Genomic DNA, 23,567 nt, shown 5'->3' with positions numbered 1-23,567 from the left:
CTTATCGAAACATGTTTGTTGACAATATTTTTACTTAATAAATAACTGTGTTACTCACATTTTTTATATCAATTCTTTTATACTCGATTTGATACGTGACTATTAGGCCATTGGGTTGAGGCGGTTCGTCCCAAGACAATGTAACTATAGGAAGGCTGTTATTCTCGCCGGAAGTCTTTAATTGAAAAGTGTCCGCTGGAATATTATCTGCAATGTCCATAGATAACGTGCGGAACGTTTTCATGCTCTTCGTCGAGCAATTCTTACTCTTCGTATCATTGCCAACTCGTTCTCGGCAAGCTTGAACTTCAATATTATACGCAGCAAAATGCCGGAGATTTCTCATGACGAAAGTATGATTTGTGCTGGGTATTAACCGCTCGAATACTATGAATGTACCATTCTCTATTTTATCGTTGGTGCTTTCTCTTTCTCTATCCTAAACATAAAACAGTCGTATTCAATTTTAAACGACGTAAAACGACGATGTAAAACTGTACACGATTGATAAACTGTAACTGCAGGCGATCAAATGTTACTATTGACTCATTTCGTATTGATATTTTTACTGTTATTTTTATCGAAATTAAATTAATCTCTTAATCGATTTCATATACGCGCAGGAAATAAAATACAGAACTTGAATAAATAAAGTAAATAGAAGATAAAAATTAGTAATAAAATAAAAAAGTAAATAACGTCCAGTACGCAATTTATTTCTTCATTTTTATATTTTTCTGCTTACAGTTAATAATCGCTATTGTTGTAAAGAATCTGAAATTTTACCTGAACGTATGAAAAATCATCGTTTAAGACCGATTCCTTCTTCACCATGTTTAACATTTCAGTAGCCCCGCGTCTTCTGCGTTGCGACATTCGTTTTATATAAACCTGATTGTGTAATGCGTTCTCGAAGGCGATCGAACTGGAAACTTCTTTCTCACGCGTTGACTGATCTGTCGTTTCACGATCTGAACAGACGCACGAATCGGATTTTGCAAACTCCTTCTCTAGCTCGGTGTGCTTCTTTTCTTCCTCCGCTATGACATCATCCGGTTTTGTTTCAGGTAACAGCATAGCTGAAATTAGTAATTAATTTATTAATAATAAATCAATTTTTATTTTCCACTGTAGAAATACCTCTCGCGGTGAAAACATTAACATATTCATAGTAATCGTGTCAAGAAGTAATAGCGATTGACATTTGTATTAAAAAAAAATTTTCTTTACGTTATTATTTTGCTGCATGCTATTGAAAAAAAAAGTAATTTGAATTACGTTCGTCACAGTAATTCCTCTGGTCGATGAAATTCGGATCATCAGGCTCCCAACGACCGACGATTCGATAATGCGTTAGATTTCCATTTTTGTGAAGCGGCGGAATCCAAGATATAATCAGTTCGCTGCTAGAATTACTCCAAGTCGATAAGGCTCTAGGCGAGCTAGGCGCATCGGGCAGCGTCGTAAAGTACTTGACTTTACTCTGCGCGCCTGACCTTTCCGTGGCTATGGTGTAAGTCTTAACATAGTAAGCATACTGAGTATACGGCTTCAGCAGTGTCAGTATGTGAGTGTGATAGACAGGCTCTTGTGGATCTAACGTGCCGTTGTAGGGCTGCATCGTCGTACTATCAGCGGAAACGTCCTCCACCCGCCAGCCATCGCCGCCACAAGCGTCGCGGCCATCGTACATCGTTACGTTCTGATTAGGCGCTTCGATAAAGTAAACAACGTAACCCAAGAGAGACCTGGTATCGTGATGCGTAAAGCCCTTCCACTCGATAATAACACCTCTAGATGTTTTCTTGGTGATCCTCGTTTTTAGCTCGGTAACATTGCACGCGACTTTGTCCCCATTGCTGCTGGACGCCACGTCGTGATCGTTGAACTCCTCCAATTTGGCCTTCTCTCGCAATTTTTCGATCTCGTGCAGACACAATTTCGGATTGAAATGAAAGAAGAGCTTAGCGGGGCCAACGCTGGACAAGATGGTAATATTCGGGTGCGTGCTCCAGTCCCAAAGCTCCTGAAGATTCTGATTGTCAAGCACCATGAGACTGTACTTGCCATTCTCGAGGTCCTTACCGCGTATCACGCGTAGATTCTTCAGAAAATTGAGGGATATCAATGGGAAGCTGCGGACGATCTTCAAATAGCCGTCTATTTCCTCGAGCGTGCCTAAGCTGTCCTCGAGTTCCTTTACGATGTTTTTGCCACCGCGTATCTGTATCTCGAGGCTACCCTTGATGTGCGTACATCCGCGCAACTTCTGTGCCGAAGCGATGCTTTCCACGTTCGCACCTTCGCACTCCTTCAGGCACCACCGACCTTTGCACTGCTCGCAGTCGCCACGCGCACTCTCCATATAACCCGGCGGGCACTCGATCACGCAGGAGGTATTTAGGAACGGCTTGTACGGATAATTCTTTACGGCATCCGATGCTTCGCGCGGCTTCGGCATCTTATGGCATTCCTCCTTTTCGATGCAACGTCGATTCATAAATTCTAATTTGCCGGCCGGGCAACGATCTTCACACTTGCCGTCTACCAGCACGTTTCTGCAAACGGTACAGTTAGTCGTCACTTCCGTGCATCCACCCAGACAGGACGCGTGACAGCATTCTCCCTTATTATTGCAAGCTCCATCCTCGCATTTCTGGCATACTGTAAAGACAAATATGTTGAAATAAAATGCCAAACTTTATCGCGTTTTTCTCGTCAATTAACTAAATAATAATTTGCAAATTATCTAAATGACATTCATTGTGCTTGTATTTATTGTACTTGTGGAGGCACTCTAACCGTATGTATTTATACACGATACTTAAAGAGAGATAAAATATATAAACTGTAAATTCCACGATATAGAGCGAAAAGTTGTATGAAATTTTTTAATCAAATTTAAATCAAAATTCCCCAAAAATTGAACATCTGTGTTGCTTGTGACAATTTTGATAAAAATCCGGCTTAAGATTCGGCGAAAAGAACGACCTGATATAATATAATCGCGAATACAATCGATCGCGCCGTAATGACTTACTTTGTTGGCAGTGTGTTCGATTCCAGCACAGAGTCTGATCGGGTTTCGTCTGTCTTATTGGGCATCGCAGGAATTTATCGCACACTGGACAGCCGTTTGTTGGCTTGTTGTCCTATAAACAAAATGCGAATGCGTTGTAACACAATTTTATTTATTTATGCGTTTTTACGTATAATTTCTCTTGAAATTCCGCTCGAAATTTTGTATTAACATTTATTTAAAAAAATGCCATCGTAGAATTATCACTTTTGAATGTACTAGGTATTTAAATCAGCACGACAAACATGTTTGAAGCAATGAAAATACATTGGCAACAATTTTTAACTATAACATTTCTAACTTGACGTCTTTTGCATATATTGTAGATATATTATTGTCGGAATTTAATCCGGTTATCTTATTGCTATTAGCTTTTCATATAATTGATTTTATTCTATATTTACGTATCTTATTTGTTTTTGAATGCCATGCGAATCAACGAAATGTAATCTGCATGTACGTCAGAAAAGAGAAGTGTGGGTGCGTAAGATTTTTTTGGGCAGAACATAGGAATTCTTTCGCTACCATGCGAAACTATCTGTAAGAAAGTAAGAAAAGAAACAAGCCTATACTACGTCGGAGCCGATACGAAGGTCGAAAAACACATTGCGAAAGGCTCGTATTCGATGATCAATACCGTTGCCGTTTCTCGCAACGATACGCTTTTCACGAGATATATTCGATACTACTTCCACGAACATAAAGCAAAAGAGTGAAAGTTGATTGATCGAACGAGTAAAGAAGGGAAATTTACGTACAAATAATTCTGTCACTATAAATATTTATCATGTTGGACTCGTTATTCGATCGTAGATACGCAATCATTGCACAGCTTTATTCACACGATGCTAAAACGATTTGATCGCTTCAGAAGGTATATATTGTATTACAGCAAAGCATCGTGTTACCACTAACACCGTGATTTCTCACGGCTTCGTTGTAGGTCGAGTTTTCACGGTGCATTAATTACGGCATTTTGCACAATACGCGTTCGTTGTAAAGTGAATGAAGTAATTTTCAACCGCTATCACCTTATATTTTTTGTCTCTTAACAATTCATTGATGGAAAAAAACGCTGCGAAGCGTGACAAGTCGCGCGCGCGAATTGCGGTGCTCGCGTTTAGTCTAAATATTGTGATTAGAAGTTTGCGCAATTTCTCTAGCTCTTTTCAAAAGAACCTGAACGGCTATCGTAAGCTATTATGCCATATTTTGATGCCGAATGACGCCGAGTAAAGATAGGATTGTCCTTGGATTGTCGGCCGATTCGAGTCTTGGATAAACTTACTTATGTTGGCCATTGAATCTCTCTAATAATAACCTGCCGTCCCTATTTAAGTGTCGCGCCAAGATAAAAAATCGAAGGTACTCACCATTATGACGTGGCCTCCCTTGCCAGCTGGGGCGATGATGTCCCAGTCGATGGTATCGACGTAGCAGAGCGTCGGATTCTTCTCGAATCGCACGGATCCGCGTAGAATGTTGGTCAAGGAAAAGAGACCGATTTCTTGAAGGTGCATCATTTCGAATGCCACAAGAGCATAATTGATAAAGAGAGAATGACCGCGAATGACCGCAAGATTCGGAAACAGATGGCCGACGGTCCTCAGTCCGCTTACTCTGGAAACACGAGCAAACAAATGCGAGGCTAAAGTACGCGAATAACCCATCGCATAGACCGTCTGCTATGCTAATGGGGAAGATCTCTTTAAAGCTTGACATTTAATATATCTGCAGTATTAAATGTTCCGCAAATGTAGTTGTACCTGAATAAAATAAGATATCCAGTGATCTCGACCAGTTCAGGGAAGCTGATATTGTCGTAGGCCGATTGCTCCGCTCGATCGATCAATAGAATTTGTACGAAGCCCTCGACCACCCGGCATCCCTCTAGTTTTGAGAATTGACTCACGCTGTTTCTTATGTCTATACTTTGGCACACTGCAACAGAGGAAACCGTATCGTAAAGAGAATAGAATTAATAAGAGATTCGTATTATATTAACTAGGTGTACTATCTGAGTCATTAATATTGCTGTACAAGCTGTCACTGACAGTCCAGTTAAAAGAAAACACTCACGTGGGCTTAACTATACTATAATATCATCTGTATTGTGTCGAATCTGCAAAATTAAGGAATCGCGTCCATCGTGCGTGAAAGTCATTTATCTGCAAACCTTGAATTTTTAAGAGAATGAAACATCTTTTCCGAGCAGTTGAAAATTCATAAAAATTTTTGTACACAAATTTTCGATTATACATCGTTCAGTTATTATCAATTGAAATCGTAGATTGGGCTGATGGAAATTGCTTCACGTTAGTTCGATAAAAATCAAAACTGAAAAATCAGTAGTGTAATTTTTGCAGTTGCGAGCGCGTGTTCTCCAGTGCCAAGTCACGTCTGGCACGCGGCTGCATCAACGTGCAGCAGTCAAGCTGGTACATTAAACCGCGGCTCGCTTCCTCGGTTTCGCTAATCGTCGTATTGGAACGGGCGTAACGGAACGTTGTCGAGTCGACGTGCTCAATTTCAACGGGAGACGCTAAAAATACTCGCCGCGCCGCCACCAGCAGCCGTCGAAATAAACAGGAGACGCGCGTTCCTCCATTATTATTCGCGCGAAGTGTATATCGTTGTCACGATCGCTTTATCGAGACGATTTCATCATAGACGGATAAGCGCCGCCGTCTATACCTTGCGACGTGCAAGGTCTCTTAAACTTTCCTTCGCAGAATGATTTCGTGATAAATGACGTCTCCTCCAACGGTTTACCTCTCACAATATACGATTTGCATGAAGGAAGAAACACACACATGTAACTTTCCTTATGGTAGCGTCATCAATTTGTTCGCAGGAATAAGATTGTACATTATTCGAAGTAGAGGATAATAGCGTTATCAGCAATGACTTTCAATGCTAACGATAAGCAGAGCCAAATTCGTAAGTTATTTTGTACTCGAGAATAATTGACGGCGTGCGTTACTGTCCTTCACGAATTATTTATCTATAATGAAGTGTCTGGCCGAGATATCGTACACATCGCAAAAGCTACATCTTGCTAAAGCTGCTAGTCTAGTCGTACGTTTTTTTGGCAACGCGCGTTGCCAAGATACGCAATCAACGCACATGTTCAAATGCAGTAAAAACGTTGTCGACAGGTGCACTGGCTATATTATTACCAGAAATTTGTTTTCTGTCAACTCGTGACAGCAAGCTTTCAGTATCGAGTTTTAAAGCATTAATGAACCGTCTGAAAAATAACTATTTATTCATTTTATTTACCACATTCTATTAATAATTTTATTCGCATTATACATACATCTTCCATTTTTGCGATACTGAACGAAGATATATATCGAATTTTTTTAAATAAGATTATTTGATCTCGATTATACATGACTTCCTCTTGAATAAAGATGAAACTTTTCTAACAACAAATCAGACGATTTATAATTTTCATAATTTTTCAGTAGGGTTCTCATGCCGATGTAGACAGTTGTGAAACATAATTAATTAATATGCGAATCACATAATTACTTCGTCGTTCGTGTAACATCATAAGAGAAGGCGTAACGTCTCGTCGCGCCGCGTCAAAGCTGCTGAAGCCAGCGGTGTCGACGGCGCCGAAGCGAGACGAAGCGAGGCGAGGCGAAGCGATGCCGTAGGAGATGCGAAGGTTTCATTCATAACGAATTGCACGACGCGGTGCATGCGTACGGCGGCAATAGCGAGAGCGCGTACTATCTGCGTGCGTATAACGAGTAAGTGGTGCGGAGCATCAAAGCGGAACAACAACATAGGTCACACAAGGGACCTCGATCCGGTGTTATATTAAACAATCGAGTTAGTTGAGGCGAGAAAAAAAAGCAAGAAGAAACTCTGTTTTCGGCGAACTTTTAACATTGCGATAAAGGAAAAATAAATAGGTCAGAAATAGTCAAGCGCGACGCCACGTGTGTGTGTGTTTAAATTTTGCGCGTGTATTATCTTTCTTCTAATTTTAACCGTCTTGTCATCGTATAACCAGTTACCAATTACAAATAATTATTATCTCAGGTTGAAGTACACTCGTTTGCAAATAGTATAATGATTAGCGTAACACGAATACGCAAATATAGACCCGCAGAAGCAAAAGAAGTAAAGTATGGACGATGTTGCCGTACACAATCGAGTGCGTTAAAGGTGCGTTTGGCGTGCGCTCGCAATTCGCATTCGCGAGCGTATTTCGCGATGCCGCGATCACGGATTCCTCTCATTCTTTGCGAGCATGAAGCGAGCATTGAACCAAATGATTAATTATGTAAGCAAAAAGGTATGCCTTAGGAATATTACGAAGAAATTTGATCGTCGAGCGCAAGAGCGCGCGCCGGACACAATTAATGCACCCGATTGTACATTTTTCGCTTAACACCCGGGTTCCACTTTTTAACAAAGTCAAGAATCAGCGAAACGCTCCTTCCGTCAAACGCCATCGATCGTATTTCGCAGCGACAGGAATTATACGTGGAAGCATGGCGGGGGGAGGGGAGGGGCGAGAGAGGCACGACGAAATTGCAAGGTGGCAACGCGTGTGTCGCGAGATTATACCCGGTACGTAGCCAACGCGCGATATACAAAGGGACGGTCGGGATTCATTGCTTCTGGGTAGCCTACTTAAGAAGTTGCAACGGCCGGCGCATTCCGAACACTCTCCTCAAGGTTGCTTAGCCATTCACCTAAAGGCCGAAGCACTTTGGATGCCCTATACATAGACCGAATGTGTACCCATGTGTTCGGGTTTCTGTGTGCACTAGCACACTCGTGCGATGCTACCCTGTGGCATTCCTCAAGCCGGCCTGGTCTGTCTGGCCTGCCTCGCCCGGCCCAGCCCGGTATACTTGACGATATAGTCGCGACGCGCCGGCAATTCTGTCTCAACTGATTGCTACTTTGTATTCTCGATAAATGTTAACCGTGAGACTCAGACATAACGAGATCCTCCGATCCCTGCGGCGAACGTGTCGCGCGAGGAGGAAGCGCGATACTTTGCGGCTAAGTACACTGTCTCGATGCGATTATACTGCTGCAGAGAATACGTCAGCAAATACTTGACGAAACAGCGTTCTCCATAACCGAGAGAGGAAATTTCTAGCTATCGCAAGCCTCTTCTCTGTCAATCCACAGTCGTTTCCATAATCAAGTAAATTGCACAGCTTTAATTTACATGCGACAGAGCGACGTCCCATCCAGCATGGTGTTTCCCTTTAATCGATAATCCCCTTAAAGGTATATTGAACCGGAAAATGGCAATTGGATTAACAATAGTAAACAGGGAGTAAGAGCCAAGAGATCCCGAAGCGTATGCGACGAGCCAGATTATAAACATCAAATGCGAGCATCGTGGAATGTGGTTGTGATATATCCAGAGTTAAACCGGTCGTCCTGGCCGATGCAATATATAAAATTGGAGACAACTTGGAGGAATGGTCGACGAACGAAACGCCTCAAAAGGTCCGATGCAGTTTACTCGAATCGTCTTCTTACAAAGAGTTAATAGACAATCGAAGCGCTTTAATCAAATTTTCAAATTAAAATTAGAAACTCTGACGCTTATCTTAGTTTCGACAATCAGCTTAAATGATGGTTAATTATCCATTGCAATTGTTGCAATGTTCTCTCTATTGCATTGCTATGATTATATCCTTTGTCTCTAACGAATCTAATTATAACTGAATATAATTAAATAATTATATAATATAATTAAATATAATTAAATATTATATAATCATATAATATAATTATATAATATAATTAAATAATTATATTCAGTTCTTTTATTACTATTATGCATATCTTTTCTCTTTCTTCCGCATATTTTTATATTTTAAAGCATCATATTTCGATATCTCTCTCTCTCTCTCTCTCTCTCTCTCTCTCTCTCTCTCTCTCTATGTATAAATATATCGCTATAAAATTACTTCCCGATAAATAAAACAAAGATTAAATTAACGAATTAAATTGGAAAAATATTCACATCACGTAATAAATCTAATATATAAATAAAACAGTTAAACAATAAAGAAAACAAATAAAATAATTTGTGAAAATGTTTCGTCAGTTTCTTTTTACAACACAAGTTCGTTCTGCGCGCGATCGACACTTTGTTGCAAAAGTCCTCGATTAAACCGGCTGCAGAGATGACGCTTAGTATGAAAGGCAAGCGATCGCGTGGTTATGGGCTGGCTCGACATGGCGTCGAAGAAATGAGCAATGCAACAGCCAACAAAGAATCGTAAAGAAAATGCATTCGAGCATACTTAATACATTTCGTGCGCTGACCTGACCGAGCAAATCTATGAAAATTGATTGATGTATTTGGGTTATAAATTTCTTTGATGAATTTCATATAATTATTTGAACGATAAAAGATTAAAGCATCGGTCCATGCGGAAGATGAAACGATCCTGTGTCACTCTTAGACCTCTATACATAGATACGTCGTTGCACGATCGATAATTCGGCCAAGGTTTCAATTGTGCCATATTCCCTCAACAAAAAAAAAAAAGAGAGAGAGATCGACAAACTGCGACACTTCCATACACCGAAATATATTACATGAACACTGTACTTAAAACGTTCATTATCAATTAACCAGATAAAAGCTTTTTTTTTTTTTTAATAAAATGGTAATGAATTTGATAACATTTATAAGTTGTTAATCAATGTTAATGGCAAAAATAATGCAAGTAAAAATACGTTGGATAGCGCAGCCCTATAAATAAGCAAATAAACTACGTAACGCTCATCATTTTCTCGTGCTTGTGGCTCGTTAAGTTTCATCAAAAGCCGGAAGCCATCGGCTTGGCGCCACTCGAACCAGCCATATAGAGCCCGTAGAGTAGGTATCGTGTTGTGTGCTGCTGCGCTATTGTGCGACCGAGCACGGCGAATCGTTGGCTGTCTTCCGCGCGAAATACGTTCATAGGATAGCTCGATGCTCTAAAAATAGCAAACGTTTCGCGCTTTTTCCCGTGTCGTTTGAATCTCGATGAGCCCCGATGACGACGGCAAAAACGACGACGGCGATAAATTTATTAAACTCGTCAATGCCATACGATCGCGCGGTTGCACGGCGATCGCATCGAGGTTGCATCGTAAACTTATTATTGACGCGCCTTTACGGCGCAGACAAATGCGCTTCGTGAAGTACCTACACGAAGTATTTGTAGCGCCAGGTGCAACGCGCGCCGGAGGTCAACGGGACCTTCCCCTCGCCTTTCGAACGATGCCGGAAGTCGTCGTCTAGACAGCCCCGCACTCTCTTTTCTGATTCCAGCCGTCTCGGCGTGCACACGCTCGCCTCGAGGCATCTTTGCATCGCGATTGAAATTTCTGCACGCTGCACGGCATTCCGGTCCCCCTCGTTGTAACATCAAGGCGGGAGCCTCGACGGTACCCTCACCACCACGCCTACGATAATTTTGTGGTCCCGCCTTTTGGTTTGCCAAGTACGAGATATTCCACGCCCGAAACTCTCGGCAACTAATAAACTATGCAGTCAATTAATACGGCTGAAGAGTTAACTTGGAAATTTCAAAATCCGTCGTGCCGATGCATTCTGAAAGCGATTAAATACCTATCTACAATGCATTGCGATGTGACTTTTGGTGCGTGACGTAAACCCGATTAGTTCGTTGTAGATAAATTCGACGCGGCTTCATTCTGTATCAATTGTATGTTTATATACGAATCGTCGCGGCCCGTGTTAGTCTTTCGAGCGAATGGATATCGTTAAATAATGTCACCGGACGACTTCCGTCTCCGCTCTCACCGTAAGGAGGCACGCCACTTAATATTCGAGCTGACACGCCTTAATTACATCAACCTTCCTCGTCCCTCCGATTCTGAGCTTCCCCTAGACTAGACCATCCTTCCCGTTCCTTTGCTCTCTCTTCCGCGTATGATCTCGATAGCTTCTTCCCCTTGCTATCGTCGCAGTAAAGCACCTTCCATTAGGTTGGCTAGATGCGCGCGTAGGGAACGATATTCATAGTCGTTCCTTAAGGAATAAAGATCGCTTATTTATACCCGCATGTATTTGCATGCATCCATATTCCATGTATAAATAAGAAATTTTTATTCACCAAGAAACGACTATGAATATCAACCCAAGACAAATTTATCAAAAAGACGAAACTAATATTTCTTAATTGCGTGATCTCGTTGCTCTAAATTCTATTGTATATCATTGTATCAATTGTAACCCCGTGATTGACCTAACGTCGATCTAATTCGTTCGATGTTCAATTCCGGAATAAAAATGGTTTAACACGATCCACCAGTTGCGCATGGGATTTTCCGGATGTTCCTCTCGCTTACAAAAATATAAATCAAACAAAAGAATAAACGGAAAATAAAAAAAGCAACGTTATATAGAATATTCTTTATTGTATGTTATACTATATATTAGATGAAGGAAATTCTCTCAGGAAAAACATGCACGCTTTCCATTGCAACGCACAAGATAGTGACATACATAATTAATATAATTATGCACGTTGCCTGTTTACCTCAATTTACATTAGCGATCAATGTTCAATTACGTCATTATTGGCATATGCTCTTTCCTTGTTTACCTTACTTCAACCAAAACTAGAAGAAGTAAATATTATATAACAGTAACTTGCCACTCGATTTGCCTTCCTGCTGGTAACTCGATATATACGTGGGGTTAAAGACAACAACTACCATACCGAGTAGACGGTGCGGAAAATGTACGAAAGTGTTTTCGATAGAGAGAACGAGAGGGGGAAAAGAGAGACAGAGAGGATAATAGGGAGATGTGATGCGGTGTATGCTGGAACGAACGATGGCCGAGGTATTTTGCGCATCGTATCGCATCGTAGGAATACCATCGGCTCTGTTGTTCTCACGACGAACTGGCCCGCCTTTTTGTGGCGAGGTATGCAGACTACGGTCTTGTATGTACCTCTCTCTTTCTTTCTCCTCGTATCTCATCTCTTGGTTCTTTCGTTTCCTCTATTTTCTCTCTCTCTCTCTGTTTCTTGCTCGCTCTTTCTTTGTCTCGGCTGTTTCTTTTCGCTCCTCTTTTCTCGTTCAACCATAACACCTACTATCTCGAGGGAGCATACCACCGAATTAGATCGACTTTCGACTTGAAATATTCCGTTTGATCAGGAGGGATTTTTTCGAGGAAAAAACGAGATAGGCGAATGCTCTTTCTGTGTATATCTGGACACGAGACATATTTACCGGCGTATTTATACAAAACTTTAATTTCAACTTATATTTTTAATAGAAAAATAATTCGAATAGTATCAGCTTATGCACATAGCGATAGCAATGTGAAAATTCAATCTTCAAAGAAGAATAGCGTAGTAAAAAAAACATTTTTCTTATGCGATGCCATGTAAGAATTGCAAGACTGCGATGTAAAACGAATTTATTGTATCCCCGGAATATGCATACTTCGAAAAAATGGATCCAGCATTAAAACTCTTCGCAATATTGATACAAGATCCAAATATATAACAGGACAAGTTTATTTTCATCTTTATTGATGTGTTCTATTAAAAGCAATCTCGGAATTTGTGACCCTTGAAATCTTGTCCGCTCGAAACACGTGCCTATAATACCTATTGACGAACTGATTAATCGGTCATCATTATATCTACAATTGTATTTGCCGATGGCAGCCATTGACACGTGTCCCGAAACTGAAGAAGCGTAGGCTGTGGAACCGTTCCTAATTATGATTGACGTCCTAAGATTATCTTGAACCACATTCCGGAACGTGCGAATTTGCTTTCTGAACGCGCTGTACAACTTCTGTGGGCGATTGAGTACATCTCTCTACGAATATACATGTAGTGATGTAGCTTTGTAATTCTTTCGTCATTCTAATTATTCAATAGTAAACTTAGGTCAGAGATCTATTTTTTAAATATGAGCTCATATTTCTTTCGACAGAGAGAAGAGAATTTTCTATCATCGCGGGTGTTATTTAATGCTAAATATTATTAAATATTTCCATCTTAACTCACACATTGATCATAAAAAAACGAGATATAATCGAGAGATATGATAGTGCCTCGTGCCAAGTAAACGCGCAACGCGAGATTGCCCCGTGTCTCTATATGTATAAATCGATACATCATCCCACAGCAAAAGATAGTAATTAAAAAAATTTTCTCAACGACTTTCTCGGCGAATTACGTACGTGCTAAATTGTCATTACGAGGACGTGTACCTTAGTTAGGATATAAAGTGGCGGCGCACCGTCGAGACACGCCGCCACTTTATATATCACAAAGCAGGCTTACGTGTAGGCGAACTCAGACTTCTAGGAAGGAGCAGTAGAATATTCTGAGGAGAACGGAATATAAAACCAGTTGCGATAACCTCCTGGATGCAACTCTAAAACTACTCGTGCGCGTCGTTATTCTTTCTCCTCAATGCCTTCGCAATTATTCTCATTCTCGAATGTCACATTAAATCCCATACAAAATATTTCCGCTAGCAATAGACAATGATATCTGCATTTATTATTTTTTATATAGTATGCTTAAGGAGACGTCGTATTATATTAAATATTGACACAGTTGTAATTTAAGCGATAGATAATTTAATAGCACGAGAACCTACAATTGTGTTTCGCGTAACATAATATATCGGCAGTCGATGAATATCGTTGAAATTTCTCTCGGGTAAATGCACGGGTGCACGGTGGAAATGGATTGAAACGTTAGTGGTGATTGTGCGAGTTGGTAGCACAGCTTAAAGAACAATTTGTGCGATAATAGACTTGTCAATCATTCCGGTTCAGTCGCGTTAAAATCTCGTTACGTATACAAAAGAAGACACATCTGTGCTCTCCTCTCGGGGGATTACTTTAGTTATCGCCGGAAAATTATTACTTCCCTCGAAAGGTCACTTGTTCACATTTAAATGCAATTGAACAAATTAAAAAATTTCCGACTTTTGTAACGATTAACAGCTGATTCGCAACACGTAATATAAAGTGAATAGAGAAACTGTTATCCCATCGAATATACCGCGTTTTAAATGTTATCTGTAAACATACAAAAATACACATTGTTAATTCCGCTTTTGCATTGCATTACGCGCACTACGTGTCTGTATCGTTAATTTGTCACATTTGTCACGAATGTGGCATGAAAAGTCTGCACTATCGCGTCAAAGCTGGCTTCTCTTTATACGTTTTTACTTTTTATACGACATCGTCAACTTACATATCTGTGAATGTATCTCTATGTCTCTTCAGCATTCAAATACTTGTAGATGCGTAATTAAAATATGTAAATGAAAGTTTTAATATGCATATGAGTAAACTGGAGCAGTTGTCTTTTTTTTTTCGTTGTAGTTAAACGAAATTTTGCTCCAGTCACTCGTCAGAGTTGACAAGTTACAACAAAATCCTGAACTTTAGAGTAAATATGCGCATCTCATAATCATGAAGTTTTAAACGAAGAAGTTTCGTCTGGCCTGGCTGCTTTATGTTGCATTATACATCTAACAATACGGTTCGCGCTTCGCGTTGCTTTACTTTTTGAAGATTTGTATAAAGCTTTACACAAACATATAATATAGAAGTTCGGTCAATAACATGGCAAGTTGTTGATTCACGTGCACTTTTAGATGCGCATTTCAGTTTCTTCTTTGTACAGTTCAATCTGTGTGATCGATATAGTATTTTACAAACAAAACTCAATTCTTTGCCACATGTGGCGATAATTTAGAGTATTAAGTTTTGTGCAGAAAAATGTGTACGTATTAATAATAGTGTAATAATGATCTTTCTAAAATGTGGGTCGATTTATGCGTGTCGCTTAAGCGGATAGAGGAAAAAAGAGCGTATTCACCTCCGTCTTTGTTGCTACGGCCGATGGCGGTGTCGTGCGCTGCTGCGAAGTCGGGTACCGCGAGTATCAGGAAAACGATCCAGAGTAGCCGGCGCCATTCGGTCAATTTGAAATCGCCGTAGAGTCTGCCCGCGAAAATCCACCGCACTACGCTCGAAGCACATCTCGCGGACGATTCGCGGAGCAGAGTTCTATCACACCTCAAAGTTCTGTTCCCGCGTTTTCCAACGGTCGCTTCCGACGAGTCATTTGCTGGCGAGTCGTTCTTGTCGCGTTTTCGTCTCGATGATCGATCAGCCACGTGGCTGCCATCCCCTGGCGTCCATATCGCGTCCACCGAATCGTAGCTCGTTTGACCGCGAAGACGCACGCAAAGATCGCACGCTGTCGTCGTCACCGGTGACGGCAGGAAGGATACGCCATCGTCTTTCTCGAATGCGCCACAACTCGATGACGGACATTGGCAGTGGCAGGTGGTAGAATTAGCCTCGGAAAACGAGGATGCAACGATGCTCGGCACGTCCTCGTCGAACGTCGCGCCGCGAAGTCTGCGCGCGGTATAACACGCGGCCGAAGACTTCATTTTCACCGGAAGAACGAAACTTCTCCCCGACGGGAAAAATGACTCCTCACGTCCTCCGCGAATTCAGAGTAAAACGAGTAAAGCGTCGCGTTTCGCTCGCATTTTTCCTCGCCGTCGATGCGGCAAACTTTTTCTCGCGCCTCGGCAGCCTCTTCGGGTGTTCTCTCCCTGCTCGTCTTGCGAACGTATGCGCGAACGGAGGGCTCGAGAGTCAATGCGACCACAGGTTCGACGACGATCGCTCGAAGACGCTCGCAAATTTTTCTCTCTCTTTCTCTCTCTCTCTCTCTCTCTCTCGACGTAACGCGTTTGTCGACGTCGGCCTCGTTTGACCTCCTCGTAACCGCGCGGGAGACTTCGTAGGCGTACCACGAGACGAAAACAGACGCGCGCACGCACGTATACGCGATATATCAATCGACTGTGCTGAAAGATCGGTGCCACCACCAGCAAGTCATCACACCAGACGACTTCATTAACTGTACCGAACGCGCGCCGATTCGAGATTCGCGAGTTGATCGGGAATCTTGACACCGATCAATGCACACTCCTCATCATACCGATGATCCTGCTTCCTCGGCGATATCTAGGCAATCTATCGTCCTGAAACGAAAAAGAGCAGAAAGTTACATTTTGTACATGTAATCAACTATATTACAGTAATTTTTAATCATTAAATTCATTAAACAAGTCTCTTTATCGTCACTTCTTAAGGAGAAACTTTTCAAGGAGTTACATTAAGCTCTTGTAGGTTTATTTGAACTGAAGAGGAACACCTTGAAGCATTAATTTTCATACTCGTTAGAGAATAACGCGAGCACGCCGCACGACGAAAAATACACACATAAACCTTGAGACGATAGCTAGAAATTATGATGGTGACTTTCGCAAATAATGCTTACGTATAGCCATCAATAAACGGTATGATGATGATAACTTATGATCATTATTTACATTGTATGGCGATCACCGGCGCCAAGCGATGTCACGTTCATTATGGTCATTATATGAAAAGAATGTCTCGTACAGATAAATTATCGTAAATGAACATTGTGTGCGTCCATTCAACAGCGCGCGTAATAACATGATATAAAAAAATATATACCTCGTTATGAGGGTTGCAGCTAATTATATGACTGGGTAACTACACGATCAATTGCAAACGTATACGTGCAGCTGAAAAACAACGTCGTTGCGCAACGTTTTTTTGAAGATATTCAGCATGGCCCTGTCTTATCAACTTGAAGTTTATTAATTCATGCGAATATACACGATAGCAACATTTATTTTTTACACGATAACATTTCAACTCAAAAATAGTCAAGCAAAAAAATATCGGTTTTCAGTCCTGCGCAGATATTATAAATTATAAAATTACAACGTGAAACATCTCTCTGTTTGAAGAATTATAAGAATTTGTTTGTCTGTCTGTTTCGAAATATAAAAGCAAGCAAATTTATAAGCAAGAGCTCGGTAGAAGTTTATTTTAAATTATATTACTCCATTGGTTTCTTTGTACAAGATTGTGGTAACGATACGCGAAGAAAAACGAGCAGATGGTATCTCTATGGTAAAAATTAAGTTTAGCTGACGATTGAATAAATACGTTCGAAAAGATGCGCGTTAATTTCGATCGTCGGATTCACCGTCGATGTTTCGCGAGGAAGACGCTTGTCGAACAACGAACATTTATCCCGAGGGGTTTGCGAAATTTAATCAAGCGTGTTCATTCGAAGTTTCTCTCTCGATCCTGCTATGGATATTCCCTTGCCATGTTTTGTTACAATTTTTCATGATAACACACAATAGATCGTTTATGTAGCGTCGAGATCAATTATATTCAAAGTGCTTTATGTATGCTAATTTTGGATGACTGTCGGCGAGTATCATGCACTCAGTTTTATGCGCATTTTTTACGAACCGCGACACTCTATACATTTTTATATTCCCTACACCGGGGTCATGACTGCTTTGTGACAATATCTTTGCAACATATTTATAGCGCAATGCAGCGCGTGCGATAACATGTGTGATTTACAAATTATCGAATAAACTGGGGGTGCTTCGAATCGACAATACAACCGTTTGCCATAGCAACACCCATATCGTCGGCGTATATGTACCCTGATATAATTGTTTTTCAATTAAATGAACACATTATATATTAACATTGAAATTAAATATTTATTTCGTTCAAAAAAAGTTTTATTTCATCAAATGAATTATTATTCGAATGAAGAAAAACATCATTACTTTTTCAAGATCACACAAAATATGAAATATTTTAAAATAAGAAAATATTATAGGTAATAGAGACTTTGCGTTTTAAACAAGTAATCAAAGATAACGAAGTTATTTATTACTTAAATAAATCGATATGTTTAAAATTCAGACAACGAGAGTACAGGTGATAACTTTGACTTGAAACAAAAAATTTTTTTTAAATTATGTGTCTACATGAGTCGCTCACCTGCGGCAGAGTTGAGTGTTTCTCACAAGTAAAAATCCATATAGAACAGTATAAACGCAGCATTATAATTTTCACTCAATTATTTAAAAAAAGATATTTTTTTGTATAAAACTGTCGGGCACAAAGTAGTCTCTGCAAACCTGCCTCGCCCATACGTGGCGAGAAAACGGAGTATTCTCCCCGTTACTAAACTCTTCTCAGAAAGGTAAACCTTAAGCTTTGAGAACCGCACGACCAACCAGTTGTGTGTCTAGATGCAATATTCGCGTTGTTTACGATGCCGACATCCAATGTGCCAACTGCTTTTCATTATGCGGAAGGCGTACATACATAGTCAGAAGGCACTAATAAAGTAGAAGAGAGAGAAAGCAGGAAACATACATACACGCTATCCTGTTTACAATGCTACTTCTTGAAAATAATTACAATTTTTAAATGCATTATAAAAAATGCATGAAACAAAATGATTAAATCAAAATATTTCGTTTCCGTTTGCAGGATCTTCTTTGAATTGAAATGAGCCATTTTGTAACTTATCTGTTGTACGCATCTAACGTGGTAATTTCTCAGTTATATAATACCCTCCGAAATCTTAATTATGATGTGTGAATAACGGATTTCCCAGTCAGAAGCGCAGTATTGAAAATACGCAGAAAATCGTAATTCGCGCCGTGTCGCGACGCGACGGGAGTGAGACTGACCGTGCGATCCCACGGACGGTTAAGTGGCTGCAAAACAAAAAATTTGGAGCGTCGCGCCTGATCGTACGAACACTGTCTTGCTTGCCGTGACTCTCGGGTTAAGTAACATGATTTGATTAAGCGTAGATTTCTCTTAATAATAAACGGTAATTGATTTATTGCGTATAAAGAGGGTCACGCTGTCATCCGTAACGAGATGTGTACGCTGTGGCACGCGGGGGACTCGAGAGATTCGATTGTACCTCTACGGTCGCGACCTCCTGCGAATGACAACTCGCAAACGTTTCCAATTCACAATTCACTGAATTCGTTACTGATCCGGTGTTTTTATTCCACGTACATCTCGCTTAGCGCGCAAAAAGAAATCAGCATCTGCAGCATCTGCGTAGATTTGCATCCATCTTCTCTACAGCACAGAGACAATGCTGTAACTCTATACACTTACAGAAACGTTGCACAGGAGTTATCTTATGTAAATCAAATCTCGTTTGTTAAACATATTCAAAACCACTTCCTTAATTTTGTCAACTGTCAGCTTTATGCGCTAACGCATCTTTTATTTACGAGAATTTTAATCATTTGTATAATCACACATCTAATGAATGAATCAATATCATCATAGAACCTTTCAGTAAGATTGCAATGTTGCGGCAAAGTTATGTAATCTCGCCAATTTCAATATAATATGTTGCAGAGAAATTGTAAAGATATGCAGGGAATTGCCGAATTCCAATGAGATTGCACAGCAATAAAATGTTAAAAATGTCGCATTACCATATGCAAATATAATTTTACTGTGATATAGCAACGTTTTCTGTTTTGTGTAGAGGTATAGTCATGTGGAAAATAATAGTCTCACGCAACGTGCGTAGGTCCACCACCTACGCCGTCTTATTCATAGTTTTATTTGTAGTAAGTGAAGGCAAACTCGAGAATGCGTTACAGCGCGACACACTTCGTCATCGTGATAGCAATACAATTATTTCACGCGTGAGCTCGAAAATGGCAAGTATAATTTTAAAAACTATCAGAGGCTTCATTCAATAAATTAGCAAAAGGAAAAAATACACCGCGGACGTATAATTATTTATGATCTTGAGAACGTCTCTTCCTCATCGATATGCAAAATATTAAATATTAACAGTGATTTAATAATCTGGCTATAAAAAATGTGAATGTGCAAATAGTAATCGTTTTCCTCATTGTTTGTTCATTCGTACATGGCAGATCGATATCAAATGCGAGAATAGCTTTTATCAAGAAACAGTTTGCTAAATCGCGAGACGGTAAGCAGGATAATCCGGTCGGGATCTGATGGACGCTCGAAATAATCGAGTTCCGGACAGCGCGAAATCCTTTTGCACGGTGATCGCGTCACCGCGTCAAAACACACGGGGCGTCGCGCGTCGCTCGCCTACAACTGTATATGCATCTCGTACACATATATATATATACACACCACGCATTGTCGGCGTCGGCACGCGAGTATACAACGCGTGCGTAATGCGCGCGAATGCAGCGGACCGGCTCGAGCGGACGAGAAACAAGGAAGGCGGATGCATCGGGAGAACGATGTAGAGTGGGGAACAACACCGAGGGCGACCGGCGACGTGAAACTCTCGAAGAGGGGCACACCATCGAAGACGAGGGCGAGGGAGAGGAAGCGAGTTTCATTCACCGCCGCCGCCACTCGCCACGCCGGTCCGAGTCGCCGTCCGCGTTCTACTACGAGGTATTTGTGCTGTGTCGCATTTGCAGGTTCGCCGACACCCACCCGCCGACCGCCGATGTTCCATCGACCGCTCTCGAGTCCGCTCTTTGCCAAGCGTCCGCGTCGCACCGTAATCCGTTTAGTTGTCAATTGAACGGAGGTCTACCACGAGGAAAGAACGGGCAACGTGCTCTCGTTGCGTTCGTATAAATCGCAAATTATTCTTCATCCAATTGTCAGAGAGTACAATTTGTTGTCACGACCGAATACAAACTTTGTCACGGTTTTTCGCTTTCGCAGATTGTCCGTGATTACGTAACACGTACCGCTCGAAGCGTTTTAAAACGCATAAGCTGTACGTAGATTTTTCGTGTGCTGTAACGTGATGCAACACACACTGGTGCGCAACGAGGTAGCGGCACGACCGATCGATGTACCGAGGAAAAATATATGCAGTTAATTGAATGTAGTTTATAATCAAGTACGTTGCAGTATTGCGCGTTTATAACGAATGTAGATACCAGTTAAAGAACGCAGATACGATAAATGATATCCTATCTAAACGATATTCTATCGATAAATGGAATTAAACGTCCCGCGAGCGGGAAAAACTAATAAGAGGACAATAATTACACACAGTCAAGGGTGGTGTGAGCGATAGCGCGAGTTTCTCCTTGTGTTCTTTTTTAAAAACGCGTTTTATAACGCGCCAAGTCGCTTATCTTTCTTCCTCGTTAAGCGCGGTGCTTTCGTTCTCGTCGTCCACCGAACGCCGCCCGCGCCGCGCCGCGCCGACGTTTTTGTCTCTTCACCGGCCTGTCGTCGTCCCTTTCAACGAGGACGAACTGAATGGAAGGAGATGGTCGATCAATCCCGTTCCCCGCCGCACAACGCGGCTCTCAAGACTTCTTTGCATTCGTCGCGTCGCTATCTTCGACCAATCCGAGGACGAGCACGGCGTACGCTCGCTACGCTGTGTAGTACGACCGCGCGAATGCTTGAGCTTGCGGTTTCAATCTTACTGTTTATTCGCACATTATTGTTTGATGTCACCATTGTTACAACCCACCGTCCGTTATCGCTGAAATCATTCCGCTTCATGCAGCCAAAAAATCGCGCTTCTAATTCCCTTTCCTCGATTCCACCGATATTAAATCGTTTAGATGCACGCGACGGTTGCGTCTATGCTGATTTAAGCTCGCCGATAAGGGGGTCATCTCGCTTGCCACTTTTTCGCTTCGATTTCTTTCCAGCTGACTCTTTTATCGCGCGCGCTCGCGTTCTTATTCATTACAGGGGAGGAGAGGGAGGGGGGACACCGTCATCCAATATCTAGACCGAAGAATGTATCTCTGTTGCTTGTCATGCCACGACGCTGCGTCATCAAATGGCACGGCAATTATGCATAGCTTTCTAAATGGTGATTCAAACGCGTTGAGATATGAAATTAGTATCATTAATATTATCGGAGTCACTTTTATTTTCGTCTCATGTCTGCGATTATTTTCGTAATTCAAACTCAGCAATTTTCTAAACATACGAGTAACAAAATAGACAGTGTTATCAATACATATCAATTAGCTATGACAAATTAATTAGATCTACGCGAATTGATTTCTTTTTCCAGTTACATAATTGCACATGGAAATAAATAGTGAAAATAAAAATTAAATTTTCTTGTTTCTAAGGAAGATTATGGCAAGCAGAATAACTGTATGCAGAATATCTTCTTATACCAAACGTTATCGCGCGATGTTCGAAACGTGACGCTTCCTTCGCAGTCCGAAGGTCGCGACGCTATTGCTGTCATCGTACGTGCTATCAGTATGGCATCGGAGATATTTTTCTTAGGATTGATTATGATTAGACGCGTCGATGTTTCTCAAAACATCATTTCTAAAATAAAAATACGTTTTTGCAAACATCAGAGACAGCAACGAATCCTCTAATCTGTAGTGCCGCGGCCGATAAAACCAGCGCAATGAGATATAACGTCACATTCTCGAGAAGCGACAAACACGACTACCTTTATCACTGTCCAAATAAAATTACGCACTTCACGTATGCGCCAAAAGAGAGCGTAACGTTTTTTTTTACTCAATTCCATGATTTTCGCGCTTTCAAAAAATCCTACTATCTAATGATTCTACTCTAATGACTGTCAAGTCTTTGATTATGCATAAGTAGTTTATCTCTGAGAGAACCAGCATCGAGTCATTTAGTATTCATAACCGTTCATAACAAGAAATATAAAAAAAATCGATATACATAATTAGGTATTAGATTACGATGCGATAAATACGACACGCGATCGACATAATATCCACTTTTTTTTATATCTGCAGTGATGTACGAATTAGATTAAAATGCAATAATTAGCGTAACGTATATTTTCTGCATAGGATCGACAATTGTCTCGCTGATAATCATACCGTAATCAAGCCATGAATTTTACAAGCAATTTCCTCGCAATTTTCAACTAAATTACGTGCTATCGTATATATTGCTCGCAAAAGTATCAAGATATAACAAATTATTGAAATTCTCTTCATACCGTATGCTGTATCATAATTAAACGTTTTACGCATTTATTTATTATTTATATAATGATTGCCGCACAAAATAAACTGTGTGCACATAGCATTCCAAACGTAACATTATACCTCCAACAGTCAGTTGCCAATGCAAATAATTGAAATAATGCGTTCCAGAGCGCGCCAGAACGATACAACGTCAGCGGCTAATTTTGACTTCTTCTCATCTTCTTGTAACGGCGATTACGAAATAAAATCGACGAAATTACGTCAGTCGAGATGTCTGCGCGATAACAACACCTACGTTCTTACAGTGAAACTCGCGAACGATTCGCACCTGACAAATTGAGAATCGCTGCTAGCCAAGGGTAGTTGACTGAACCAGGGCGTGGGTGGATTGGGCGAGGAAGGAAAGTAGCGGGAAGGCAAGGAAGTGATATTACGCCGCAGTGTATAAGGGGTGGTCCGATCGATGCCGAGCCAAAACATTGCCACATGCCGAGCCGCGCGAAACCCACGGTATAAAACTCCTACTATCGCGCGTGGCCTAATACTATAATAGTATACAATTGACGCTCAACGATTTCGCACGTATTCGCACGATAAG

At 41.0% G+C, this 23,567-nt stretch overlaps 1 protein-coding gene across 2 annotated transcripts in view; it reads right to left on the bottom strand.

The window, feature by feature from the left end:
* LOC105455146 (insulin-like receptor) overlaps nt 1–23,567 on the bottom strand; it is a 35,921-nt gene that overhangs the window by 3,833 nt on the left and 8,521 nt on the right. For both annotated transcript variants that reach the window (XM_011698234.1, XM_011698235.1), the window contains exons 2-8: nt 14,962–16,147; nt 4,846–5,020; nt 4,453–4,699; nt 3,041–3,152; nt 1,279–2,664; nt 787–1,079; nt 59–439 (exon numbers count right to left, since the gene is read on the bottom strand). In XM_011698234.1, the coding sequence (XP_011696536.1) occupies nt 59–439; nt 787–1,079; nt 1,279–2,664; nt 3,041–3,152; nt 4,453–4,699; nt 4,846–5,020; nt 14,962–15,544 (3,177 nt within the window). In that variant the 5' untranslated portion in view covers nt 15,545–16,147. The remainder of the gene's footprint in view (nt 1–58; nt 440–786; nt 1,080–1,278; nt 2,665–3,040; nt 3,153–4,452; nt 4,700–4,845; nt 5,021–14,961; nt 16,148–23,567) is intronic.

Source organism: Wasmannia auropunctata, unplaced genomic scaffold (assembly GCF_000956235.1).
Source record: "Wasmannia auropunctata unplaced genomic scaffold, wasmannia.A_1.0 LD335921.1, whole genome shotgun sequence".
Taxonomy (NCBI): Eukaryota; Metazoa; Arthropoda; class Insecta; order Hymenoptera; family Formicidae; genus Wasmannia; species Wasmannia auropunctata.
This window is presented reverse-complemented; position numbering and strand designations above follow the sequence as displayed.